We start from the raw sequence: 13,379 nt of genomic DNA, 5'->3' as shown, positions 1-13,379 counted from the left end.
TGAAGGCTCAGGTTTCTCCCTGTAGGTTTTTGAGGAAAAGCAGGGTCAGGCCTCCTTTGCTTGTTAGGCTATTTTTGTGTCTGGGCTTAATGCAGCATCCCCCAGCAAGAAAGCATGGTTGTGCACTTTAATACTGACACCACCTAATTAACTAGATAACATTGTATTTTGGCAATGGGACTCTTCCGCTGACTTTAGGAAACATCTGAAAGCACTTTTGTTGTAGTACTGGAGACTGCAAATTGTTAATTGCTTTGTCTCTCCCTAGGTGCACCTCCGAGTACACAGTGGAGAGAGACCATTTAAATGCCAGACTTGCAATAAGGGCTTCACACAGCTGGCTCACCTCCAGAAGCACTATCTGGTACACACAGGAGAAAAGCCCCACGAGTGTCAGGTATGTAACACAGAGCGAGAGGTGACTCCTTCGGAGGCCGAAGGGACGGCAGGGTTTTGCACACCCCCTACAGTGTGCAGGGAGGGCTGAGGGACAAACCCTTGACTGCTCAGGGCCAGAATCTGCATCACAGCCGGGCCCAACCCTGGTGCAGCAGCGTCTGTGAAACAGCACGATTGCCTGCAGCCTGCTAGAGCAACACCTGCCTGATACAGTTTTGCCATCAGCCACACTCAAAATGACATTCAGCAATATTTAAATAAAAAAGGTGGGGATTTTTTTCCCTTTGTGAGAAAGTGTGAAGATATAGAAAGCTGCTGCTTCATCTTGCCGTCTCCTCCTAGGTGTCTGTGATTTAAACCATAAAATCGCCTCCCACTCATTCGCTGTTTCTCTGCCACCCCCCACCTTAGGTTTGTCACAAGCGGTTCAGCAGCACCAGCAATCTCAAAACCCACCTGCGGCTCCACTCTGGAGAGAAGCCTTACCAGTGCAAGCTCTGCCCAGCCAAATTCACCCAGTTTGTGCATCTGAAGCTGCACAAGCGTCTCCACACCCGGGAACGCCCCCATAAATGCATCCACTGCCACAAGAGCTACATTCACCTCTGCAGCCTCCAGGTCCACCTGAAGGGCAACTGCCCTGTCGCCCCGGCCTCCGGCCTCTCCATGGAGGACCTGAACCGAATCAACGAGGAGATCGAGAAGTTCGACATCAGTGACAATGCTGACAAGCTGGAAGAAGTGGAGGACAATATCGACTTAACATCGATCGTGGAGAAGGATATACTGACCATGCTCAGGAGGGAAATGGAAGGAGCTAACCTGAAAGTCTCCCTGCAGAGGAACCTGGGAAATGGGCTTATCTCCTCAGGATGCAACCTTTATGAGTCGTCAGATATGTCAGTTATGAAGTTGCCTCACGGTCACCCACTACCTCTGTTACCTGTAAAGGTCAAGCAAGAAACAATTGAACCAATGGACCCTTAAGACTTTTTGGCAAAGTGATTTTTTTTTTTATTTATGACTTGGCAAGTCAGGGTGCCTGTAGCAGTTGCTTGTACATAGTTTCAATGCTGCAAAGCAATCTTGGCTTACAGTAGTTTCCCTACGCTCTCCAGCTGAAAGAAGGAACTCCAAAGTTACTGTTTTCTCAGGGCATAAAAAAGGGGCAAAGGACTCTGCATTGCCTCGCCAGTTACTAAGAGACAATCATTTATCCATAATTATTTTTTCAATGATAGTACTTCATAATTTATTATGCAATTAATCATTCTAAAAGCAATAATTAGGAAAATGTTTACAATGACTGGAAAAATTCATTGTAATTTTTACTTTAAATGTTTTTATTTTTTGTTTTATGGGCCATTCTTTGTAGATATTTTTTTTCTGCACATCTGTTTTAAGAACCTAAGATTAGGGTTTCAGTAAATGTGTTTTATGTACCAATGTCTTTTAAACAAATGTGGTTTTTCATATTGCCAAAGTTGGACATGTGACATACAGAATCCTAGATCTGTTGGTTTGAAAAAAAATGCTGTGTACTTTCATGAGCAAATTACCCCACTGGGAATTGAAAAGGAGGAAAAAAAATAGCAAACCAACAACCCAACAACCCAGAGTAGCAGCAAGCAGGGAAGAAACTTTTTCTCCTGCCTCTCTGAGGGGAGGAGAAAGATTCTTCTACCTGCAGCTCTCCCTGGAACAGATGTGGCACAGTAAACACCGACTTGCCATGGACAATACCACAGGTTTTTAGAACACAGCTCCAGCCCCACATGTTGTCATGTAACTTTAAGACCAAAGGAACACATGAGCTTAAAGTGGCTTTTCCAAAATAAAATCTCACTTACATTCTTTTGTTTCCAAAAGCAGTTTAAAAGCAAAGATACAAATATTATTCTGCCTAAAAGGGGGGTTTGGGCAGATGTCTTTCTTCTGATTTTTGTTTTATTTTGGGGTTTTTTTTGGCCAGAGCCTTCCAGGGATAAAAAAAAAGGATGGTCATATTCCCTGAGTAAGAAGGTGTTCAGTTTTTCTTGTATTTTTCTTGCCCACTTTGCCTGGGTAGAAGTGGGGAACAAAGTCCTTTCCTGGCACATAAATTTTTTTCTTCCTTCCTGTACGACTCAGATTTTTCTCAGTATTTGTGTTTGTACATTTTGTGGTTAATTTAATTAAAGAAGAAAAGGGCATTGCAAAGTTGTTGAACAACAATTACCTCAGTGCTTGTGTCCAGTGGTGCAGACAATGCTGTTTTACCTAAATGCTTTGCTACTTTAGAGAAGAAACCAAAATGTGCACAGGGAAAGATAGAATGCACGTCCTTTTATCTTTTTGTTTTGCTAAGCCCAAAGATGATATGGTGACGTTTGAGGTGTAGCAAAGAATACATGTATATTTATAGATATATTTATACCACTATACGATATATGTATATGTATATATATTTATACCACTTAAGTTGTGAGCCAAACCATGTAATAAAACCTATTTTTCATCTAAGTGTGAAAATTAAATGTTATCCCAGTTTTGTAAATAACCAAGGACCTCAAAACCAGAAGGTTGAACCAAGGCATTCATCACTTGCAAATACACACGCACAGCTGAAGGCAAAGCCGGAACTTGCAAACACGTGGACGACATCATCATGCATCCATGTGTGGCATCTCAGTGAATTTGGTGGGAATCACCCTGTTTGCAGGCCTGGGCTCCTTCAGTCCCCTGCTCTCCTGGCAGTCTGCACTGGGGGGGAAGGAGGCTGGTGGTCAGTCAACAGCCAGCCAGAAAATGTAACTGAAAGAACTTGAAAAGAAGCCAAATATGACCCGTGCGTGATGTGGTCACAAATCACAGTAAGGGCAGGATGGAATTCAGGTGGGACAAGGCCCTTGCCTCATTGTGCCCTGCCACTAATGAGTTGCACAGTCAACTCACACAAACATAAATAGCATTATTACACTCCTCCCCTCCACCTATCCCTTTTTGTCTAGTTATGTTCTTAAAAAAAATTTTTAGAAGTCCACCTCAACAATTCAGGATTCGGTGGTCTTTTTTTTTTTCAGCAAACTTCATTTTAATGCCTTCTGTTAAAAAAAAACAAACAATCCTGAAATACAAGTCTCTAAACACAGCTTTTGAAGGACTCCAGTTCATTACATTTCCACTCCTGCAAATTGTGAGGCTGACATCTTTTAAATGTAGCAATAGTTCAAAAATATAGTACTTAATTGTAGGATAAACCAAAGTATCACTACTCTGTCACTGGACACACACTTTTCCTATTATTGCCTGTAGTGCTTTCTTGTATTTGATACAAAATTTACAAGAATTTATATGCATCAGCTTTAAGAATTGTTACTTCTCTTTACTGTTTCCCCCTCCCCTTAGACGTTTTACATGTGAATGTAGCAACAATCAACAGTGTTTTTGGGGGTTTTTTTGTCTCTCTTAAGAAAGACTCTGACCAAAGTTAACAGGCTTTTTACTTTGCTAGAACAACAAACTATTATATGTTTACGTATTGGTTTACATCATTATTTATGTGCAAATTGTCAAATGTAAATTAAATATAAGTGTTCATTGCTTTACTGATGCTTCCCTTGTCTTCAATCTCTCTGCACCAGCTGGGTGGTTGTGGCCTCAAGGCTGGTACACTGAGGGCGATGGTCTCTTCAGCAACACTGTCTCTGCCTTGTGGGTTCTGATTTTCCCTCACTGAAAAGTGCAAACAGCAATGCCAGAGCTGAATACCCTGGCTTCGTTTTGTACAGAGGTTTCCTCAATTTCAGCCAGTATCTTTTTTTAGAAAAAAAACCCAAGAATTTCCAGTGTTTCAATGGAAATGCTTGAATGCTATCTGCCTCAGAGATACATGACCAATGTTCTCATTTACATTTTTCCAAATGATTGTCATTTCTGGCCTGAAACCGTAACCACCGGGACCACAATGACACACTCAAAATGTCAGTGTGAGACCACTTAGTCCTGTCTCAGCATGGTGGGAACTGCATTCAAAACAAATGTGGATCTGTTGTAAGTGCTCACAGGAGATGTGAACACTGCACTAAATCCAGGGCAAGGTCAAGTGTCCGCCCCTCCCTCCGCACCTCAGCCCAAGAGTAACAGCAGGCCAGGATGCCCCAGAAAGCTAATTCAACATTTGCTACTTCCATCATTTACCGTGAGATCTAAACCAGAGAGGCCATGTGCTGCCCTGCCCTACCTGAATGTTAAAGAAATAACGTTCCTGCACATATTGAGACACTCAGCTCCGTATGATGTTTTAAAAGTATTTCACTGTCCTCTTAAAAAAATTCATTTAAACATCTGTCTCAAGAATTTGAATTACTGCCAACACCGAACTGTGGAGTTAAGAAAACCAGAGCACTGTTGTCATAAACGTGCCAAATGCAGCATGTTATATTCCTATATTCGACAGAGCTATTGCCGTAATAATTTTTTTAAAAAAACATAGGATAACCATTACCGCCATAAATCATACTTCATTACTTGGCAAAGCGTTGCGTTGTGCTGGAGAGTTATGTCCTGGGGACACTTGTAAGCTTTAGAAGATGTTTAATAAAACACATTACATAAAAAGACAATGCACGTTATAGATCACAGCCTCGCAAGGCCGAGCGCGGCAGCTGCTGCCTTGGTTTCTGGCAGCCCCCAAGCCGGTGGGAGCCGCCGATGGCTTGGGGGCTCCCAGCAGCAGTACAGCAGGATTCAGCCATGGCAACACCACCACCACCAGGTCAGACAACCACAACGGCGTTAGCAAGGGGCTGGCGGGGGAAAGCTCATCAGTTTGGGAGCTGCCACAGACGCGGCCCTGCGAGACCGCGTGCCCCGGCACAGGGCCGCTGGCTGCCTGTGGGCAGGCAGGCCTGATGCCCGTCCTGCTGCTGTCAGTGTGAAAAACCTGAGGGGCTGAACGTGTTGGGCAGTGTGGCCTTGCCAGCTGAGCTGCTTGGCCACAGGACAGGGCGAATTACAGCTGAGACAGACTTAAGCACAGATTTAGGGAGGATGCTGCCCTTCTGGCTGGTTTGTAAAGCCCAGCGCTTCTCGGCTGGGTGCTGGGGAGACACCGCTAATTCCCAGTGTGGGCAATTATGGCCTTGAGGTCGAAAATGAAAAATGTGACTCACTGAGGGGGTATGAGCCCTTTGGGTTCAAATCAGTCCTGCCAGTGCACGGCCGCGTCTCAACACGTGCTGGGACCGTGTGGGATGCGGCCCAAAACCTTTGCTGTCATTCAGAGGTGTTACATTAGAGTGAGGGAAATAGTTGTGGCTGTAATTAAAGGCAGCCAGGAAACACTTGTCTAATTACTGCATGAGCCGGAGCTGAGTGGATGCGGTGAGGCTGAGGAATGTGCCCATCATGGGGCAGGTATCTGCAAAACACAGGCGGTCACAGTGGCTAAAGAAAAACTCACTGACAGCATCAAAGCAGCCGCCCTGGCATTGAGAGAGAGGTTTCCCTCCTCTGTGCAGGGTTGGGGTAGGCTGGCAGGGAAGAGGCAGCTGCCTGGCCTGGGATGTGGGGAGCATAGGTTGACATTTTGGTAACTTCAGCACAGTCTCGCCTAAACAGCAGAACAAGAGCTTTTGTCAAAGATGTGGCACTTCCCAAAATCACAAGCGTTTAATTTTTCATGAGATGCTGAAACAGACCCATCCTGCAACCAGCATGTCTGCTGCCCTTCCCATTCTCCCAAGAAGCACATGGAAGAGCTGGCAAAGAGCACATTTGCACACCAGTGAAGGTCACCTTTGTACCAACCACCCTCAGTGGCAGAGTTTCTGACACACTGCATGACTCTGCTTTCGCTCATTTTTAAGAGATTGGGGAACATTTCCCAGAAATTCACTGTGGCAGCCAAACGGGAGAGGGGCCACTAAGCCTCACCGAGACCCTGCTGCCCAAGTGCTGACTTCTGATGCAAAGTTGTATTCTCGTCCCATGACAGAGGGGTCAGGTGTCTGCTTGGAGGTGCGTACAAGCAGACATTGCCTTCTGCTTCAAAACCAAAGTATCCTTAGTTCCACCATGAGAGCTTGCAGCTTGGCACTCCTTCAGTGGTGCTCTACACAGGAAAACCCAGCCCAGGTTTGCCTGGGATGATGCTTTCCACCTCCAGGCAGCACAGACTCTGCTGGCTCAGGCTGTTCAGCTCTACAAACTTCAGCCTGCACAAGCTCACCTAGGAAAGGCCCCTGAGACATCACCTCAGCACCCTTTTCTAGGGCAGGGCAATACAGCTCCCTGTGCCAGCCCAAGCCTGGAGCCTGAGCATCTGTCTCCTGGCACTTGAGAGGCACCTGCCAGGCATCACATCTAGCCACAAACTCCTTTCTGGAGCTGAGAGTTACACAGACTGGCTGACACAACAGGTAAACAAGCGAGCAGAAGCCCAGCAGTGGGGCAAGCATCTGCAGTGAGTGGGTGGGTGGCACACAGCCCCAGGGCCTGACCCTCCCTGTCAGGGACCCCTGCAGCTGGCACCAGGCCATGCATGAATTTCTGCTCCTTTTGGACACCAGGGCTTGGGGCAGAAACCTGTGCCCAAAGCATGCGGGCAGGCAGCACTGGTGTGTGCTCTGGGCAGAGATCTCTAAAAAGAGATGCCTGGCCCTTCAGGAAAGATGGACACTCAGAGCTCTCTCTTCCCTGTGAGCTGTCAGCCAGGCACCTTGGTGGTGCTGAAGCCAGGCCCTTCCTTCCTCCTCCTCCTCCTCCTCAGCTGCACGCAGAGAGATGGTTGGGATGCCAAACCACTTAGGTAGGTGTGACCAAATAGCCCTATTGAAGGGAGCAAAACCAGTATGACTTCCTTATTGTGCAATGATTAATAAAGGCTTTCAGCTCTTTTTCTCCATTAATTGTGAATAAGCAAGTCCTTGATCATTTCCTTATCCAAGGACCGAGTGAGATTCCTTACAGCATTCCTGCCCCAAAGTGGCCACACTGTACTGGGAAGAGAAACAATTCCTGCAATGTTGAAACCACATACAGCAAAGTCAGAGGCTGAAAACCTCTTTCCCAGCTCACCTGTGCTGAGGACAGCTGTCACAATGTGATACCAGTCTTGGGGTTAGGGAGACCCAATGCTCCTGCCTTTACCAGTCAAATTTTACACACTAAATCCTAACTTAAAAGCAGTGGTCAGCTTTTGGCAGGAAGAGGAGTGTGGCAGGCAGCATTTTGAATATGATTTCTTGGATATTATAGTTCCCAGTCTCCCCTGAGCTTTCCTATGGCAAAATTTTCTGTGTGAGAACTGTCCCTCTGTGAACCCCAGGAAATATTTTTTTCCCCACCTTCACCTTCTTAGTCTACCTTGTGTATTCTGATGATCTTTTGTTTTTAAAGGACAGGTTTTGTACATCTTTACAGACCTGATCTGCTCTTCTAGTCAGCCTCAAAGCCCCTTGCAGAAAGGCTTTACTAAGAGGGGGAAGTTTGGTTTCTTCAGGCCACACTGGAGCCATGTCCCTAGATGGGCACCCAGTTAACCAGGCTGGGTGGTGTCCCAGAGAGGTCTCACTTTACTCTCAACCAGTCATGAAAAAAACAGGAGTTAAAAATGTTGTAGAAACTGCAACCAGGTGCTAAGGGGAGCAGGAATACATGAAAAGTGAAAATTTGCCTTTTTAATAAGCCGTTACAAGCAAGTTGGGTGTTTAGGAGGGATCATGTGCTTGTGCTTGTAGTCATTCAGTGAAGATTTGGTGTTGTGTGCATGTTTTTAATGAGACTAGAGGGTGCAGAACAGGGCTGCTTTTCTAACCTATATTACAGCAATTTGTGCATGTCTGTAGCTGTGGGTGTTATGTGCTTTCTACTCTGAGTGGTAAGTTTCAGTTTGATTCCGCTCTCGAGAGCTGTGGGGACAGTTTGCACTTGCCTTGTCAATGCAGAATCCAAATTGCTTCACAGTGCACCCAGCCCCCTGACACTGCAAACTGAGAAAATACACTTTAAGCACAGAGAAACAAGAGAGGTGACAACCAAAGGGCTTTTTCTCAGCAGAGCATCCCAATCTGCCAAAACCCTCACAACACAATCGGTGGGGCAACAAGCCGCCTCAAGAGCCGCAACCTCGGTGCCTACCTGAGAGGCCCTAGACAGGACCCAAGCTAGCAGAGCCAGGATCCTGGGGCTGGGGCTCTTTTCCTACATCCCCTTTGTCCTAAAATCCTGCTTCAGCCCCATTCCCTTGCACTGATGTCCCAGTACTGGGGGCACAGCCTGGCAGCTACAAACTGGGAGCTGCAGCAGGTGCTTGCCCATCCCTGTTCTTCCCTGGGCTGGTCCTGAGCAAGACTGGCCACAAGCCCCTGACCAAAATTGTGCTCATGATTAGAGATAGCAGCAATGGAAGGGCAGGGCAGGTACATCCATGGCCCTTGGGAAGCAGCTCCAGTTTTGCTCCAAAAGCTTGTGGTCTCATCAGTAATACCTGCGCCCAGCTGTGCAGTTGATTTCCAAATGAGCATTGGTGTCTTTACATGTGTTTGCTATAAACACCCAGCTTTTAGAATACACACCAATGTCTGTACTGGCTGTCCTGCTGTCCCTACCTGGGCTGTGACTGAGAGGAGCCATTCAGGAGGAGTTCAGCACAGCTCCCGGGGGACACTCCAGTTCCTATTGCCCTCCTTGGGAGCCACATGCCACAAATCACTGTGAGACTTGTTCATAAAACATCTAAGTATTTCTAAGATGAAGTTATGACCTACATAGCAACTATAGGTAGATTTCCTTCCTCCCTCACATCTGCTTGAGTTTGTAATCCCCTCCAGATACAATATTCAGGAATGACTGTGTTGTTTGCTGCACTATCCTTGGTCTTGCTTGACCTCAAAAAGCAGCCTAGGAGATGAGGTGGAGCAGTGGCTGCAGGTGCAGGTGGTTCAAGAGCTCCTGAGCATGGGCAGCATGGCTCAGGCTCTTCTGCTGTGTAGGGCAGAATTATCCTTACCCGGCTAGAGAGCACCCAACAGAGGCAGGCTGAGGAGCAGAGGGGACAAACCTTAGTGGAGGCAGAGTACTCTCCAGTTTCCTTCAAAATCTTAGCTACTCATCCAAAATGAGAAGGCTGGAAAACAAGGGCCCTCCCTGACCATTAAACCCATTTCCTGAAGCAGCACACATCCCTGCAAAACACTCTAAGTGCCTTGTTAGACTTGAACACGCTAAATCTCAGTTCTTTGCCACTGGTCTCTTGCCCATTATTTCCCTCTGCATCCATTAGCCGCAAGGAAATGCCTCACCCCATGTGAGTCTGACTTCAAAAATATAACAAGAGATGGACCCAGACACAGACTTCAGTTACAGGTTCTCATTTACCCCAGATTTGGGGTGTTTAAGTGTGGGAATACCAGTTGATGCCATTCTTACTACATTTTTAAAAAATTGATATTCAGTGTAATTATTTATATCAACCTAAACACTAAGCCATGATGAGTATCTACACAGGGGAATATATCCAAGATTAAGCTTATCTAACAATGGAGGTTTAAAGACAAACATTTTATTTTTAATCTAAAAACTTCAGTACTTCAAGGCCAGAGCTAAGCAATGAAAACAAGGACCCTGGAGCTAAGATGGCTGTGCTCTGGTTTTGGTACCTCCACTAACTAGTAGTGAGGTCTGGAACAAGTCAGTTGACCTTCCCATACAGCGCCCAACTCATTTGTAGAATAGGTGCAAGACTTGTTCAGGCTGGGGTGTAGGACTAATATTTGTACCTTGTTTTGAGATCCTCTGATCTGTAACTGCAAGTAGTTTGTTGTTCATAGAGAGAACAAGTTGCTTACAGTACTATCTGCAATATCATAATATTTAGAAATCCTCACTTATGGGCTATGACTACCCTGAACTCAACACAAACTCTCTCTGCCCAAAGGACCTCACAAACAAAGCACTATTAAAAACCCAAAAAACCACAGTGGCTAGGTGCACAGCTTAAATTTCCATTTTCTCTCAGCATTTTCCCACGAGGGCATTGCATGTGAGAGCACACAACAGAGAGTCAGATCACACCCGGATCGGTTGCGCTGGCATGCCATTTGGCAATACAAGAATGACAAAAATTAAAGTGAAACCTCTTCACCTCAGCCTAAGTGAAAATGTGAAGAGCAAGGGGGGTTGAGGAGGAAGGGGAGATATTGATCCATATCTACTCAACAGTCAGACCAGTGGTGTGGTGGCAACAAAAGACATGCCTTTGCTTTTTCGGTAACTAATAATCTATAGAGAACCATATCCTTTTTTGCTGTTGAGATAACACATTCACCATCTCAGCCTCATGCAAATAATTCATGCCTCTGCTTACCTAATTTACCTCTCTGGTGCAGACACAAACCTCCCACCAGCACTGACTGACATGCTGGACTGTAAAAAGAGCCATCTCACCCAGAACTTTCTGAAATGCTTAAATCATTAGAGGATAACTGCACCAAATGCTCTGCAGGAGACACATGGCTTCATAAGATTAAATGGGTTAATTTTGCTGGTCTTCAGTCCTGCCTCTTACCCACATGTGCTTTGCAGGCTGGAACTGACATTATCCAAAGAAAAGCATTTGGTATCTCTGCACACAGACCACAGCTGGTCAACAACTCATCCCAGATTTAAACATAATGTATTAACTCTCATCTGTTGCCAGAAATTAATATTACATGCTATTAAAAGCCTGGGCCCCCAGAAGTGTGCTAAACTGAGTGGGCCTTCGCATCACTTGGAAACAAACAGGTACCAGGTTGGACATGTGTCTGCATTGAATGGAAACCTTGTTCTAATCAAAATGCTGACACCACTTTCACTCGCTCACACACACTCACCTCTGTCCCTGCATTACCGCACTGCAAGCAAGGTTCAGATGTCAAGCACCAAAAAAAAGAAACAGAATTAATTAAGCTTGTCCACACATAGCTTCAGGAGCAGCCCTTACTTGTAGGATCACACACTGGTTTTCCCACAGGACTTGGGCCTTGCTAAGTGCACAAGGCAGGAAATGCTCATCCTGGATGGGAAAGGGAAGAGATGCCAGCCCTCTCACCTCATCTTCCTTTCTGGCTACATGGCTCTGGCCTTTGTGCTCCTGCACTCTCCAGCTGGGGCCATTTGCTCCTGAGTGCTTTCAGTGGACCCATTGGAAAGATGGCTGAAGGCTTCACCTGGGAGAAAGTGGTGGTATCCCTAGGCAGGACTGAAAAAGAAATAAAACAGGAGTTTTTTGACCTCAGGGGTCAACTGGGAATCCTGAACACCTTCCAACAAAGCACAAACCAGGGATAACTATACTACATGAACCTGTGAAAATTCAGGTTGAGTGACTTGCTCCATGCAATGCACAAGTCCTTGGGTAACAGCCAGTGGAAAACATTCCCCCTAGGCAGCACTCCAGTCTCTGGCCACGATAGCCCCTCCTCTTTCAAGAGACCACCTCCAACGCGTGGGGTTTACACATTAGAGCCTGCTTTGGTTCCCAATTCCAAAGGCCAAGGGCAAAGGTAACACACATCCTGTAAAGACCACACCATTATGCACATCCATGAAGGACTGACTGAACCTTAATTCCAGTTTTTTTCATCCTCTGAGTGCCTGAGATTGCTGCCTCAGTGCTGTTCTCACCAGCTGAGTGGGCAAACTCTGAGGCTTTGGAAAGCACATGCACTGGTAAAATTTGTCCATTCTGTGACTGTCCCATGCTATGGCTGCACAACACAGCAGGATTGGCACTTTCCATGTATCGATCCACCAGCTCTGCTAGCCATGCCACTGCTGCCAGGAGAAGGCTGTTGCCCATGACGCAGACTGGCACAGGAGGGTGGTGAGCCTTCCACTTGTCCTCTCCATCTCTGTTACCTTTCTCATTCTCCCCTTTCCTGTTTCCATCACTGTTCTCTTGCCTTCTAGGTGAGCATCCCTGGGGCTCCTGAACCCCTGCCAGTGCTGCAAGCTGGTGGCTACCAGCTTCTTCAGTCTTCCCAGAAGGAGAATTTCTGGTGAAGTGAAGCAGTGAAACACTACCTTTCTTTGGAAAACATGGTGCCTAGTAAGTGAGGGGACCCACACAGCTAAGGGCAAGGGTGAGATAAGATACTAAGAGAGAGAAAAAAAAAAAAAAAAGGAAGAACACATTTTCACAGTCTGCAGATGCAAAGTGAAACTATTTTGATAGATTCAACTCTCCCACATTGAAAGGTCCAGAGCTTCTCATCTCCAACTTTATTCTGAGGCATGAAATTTCAATGGCATGACAAACTGTAACATCCACGATGCTTTCTGGCTCCTTGGAAGTCTGTTACCACCTTGCCAAAGCTCCCCTTCAGTATTTTGCTGGGTTGATATTACCAAATAACTTTTTTTAGGGTATTCCTTGTTTTGACATGTCTTCCTTTGCTAATACTTTTCCCTGAAACTGAAAATCCAGTGATATGGTGCTGGTGCTCTTGTCAGGACACTGACATCTCCGTGACTGGATATAGGCAGCCAGGGAAAAAAATAACGGGGTCCATGCTAGCAAAATGTCCCTTTTACTGGTGAGTGATCACCCCCAGCTTCTTCATGAATGCTGAGAAAATTGCTAAGCTGCTAATGTGTGCAAGAGCCATTTGCCTTCAGCCTCTTCACAGAGATTCCCCCGGCTCAGCAGAGGGCAGATCTGCCCATTCACAGCCTCATTTCACATGGTCTTCAACTACAACCCACGTGGTGGACATTTAAATCAAAACTGGCTTCTTCAGAAGCACTTTAAATGAAAAGAATTGTGTTTCAACATGATTTTGCAAAAGCTTAGCCATGTGCTTGCCTTCCCACAGTTAGCTCAAAGGGATAACAATTCCACATACTGCCTCTGAAAAGATTCTTGTTTTGCTCTATTCTGTTTTAGCAAAATAACAATCTAGCCACAGGAATAAAGGAATTGGTAAATGTTTCAGTTTGGACTGAACATCTTTCAA

General features: G+C 45.8%; 1 protein-coding gene across 9 annotated transcripts in view; it reads left to right on the top strand.

Annotated features, from left to right (window-relative positions):
- Positions 1-3,986, top strand: part of PRDM1 (PR/SET domain 1) — a 101,503-nt gene extending 97,517 nt beyond the window's left edge. For all 9 annotated transcript variants that reach the window (XM_059842367.1, XM_059842366.1, XM_059842368.1 and 6 more), the window contains 2 exons: positions 269-397; positions 811-3,986. In XM_059842367.1, coding sequence (XP_059698350.1) covers positions 269-397; positions 811-1,386 — 705 coding nt within the window. In that variant the 3' untranslated portion in view covers positions 1,387-3,986. The remainder of the gene's footprint in view (positions 1-268; positions 398-810) is intronic.
- Positions 3,987-13,379: the final 9,393 nt, after the last annotated feature.

This window comes from Haemorhous mexicanus, chromosome 3 (assembly GCF_027477595.1).
Source record: "Haemorhous mexicanus isolate bHaeMex1 chromosome 3, bHaeMex1.pri, whole genome shotgun sequence".
In the NCBI taxonomy this organism is placed as follows: Eukaryota; Metazoa; Chordata; class Aves; order Passeriformes; family Fringillidae; genus Haemorhous; species Haemorhous mexicanus.
This window is presented reverse-complemented; position numbering and strand designations above follow the sequence as displayed.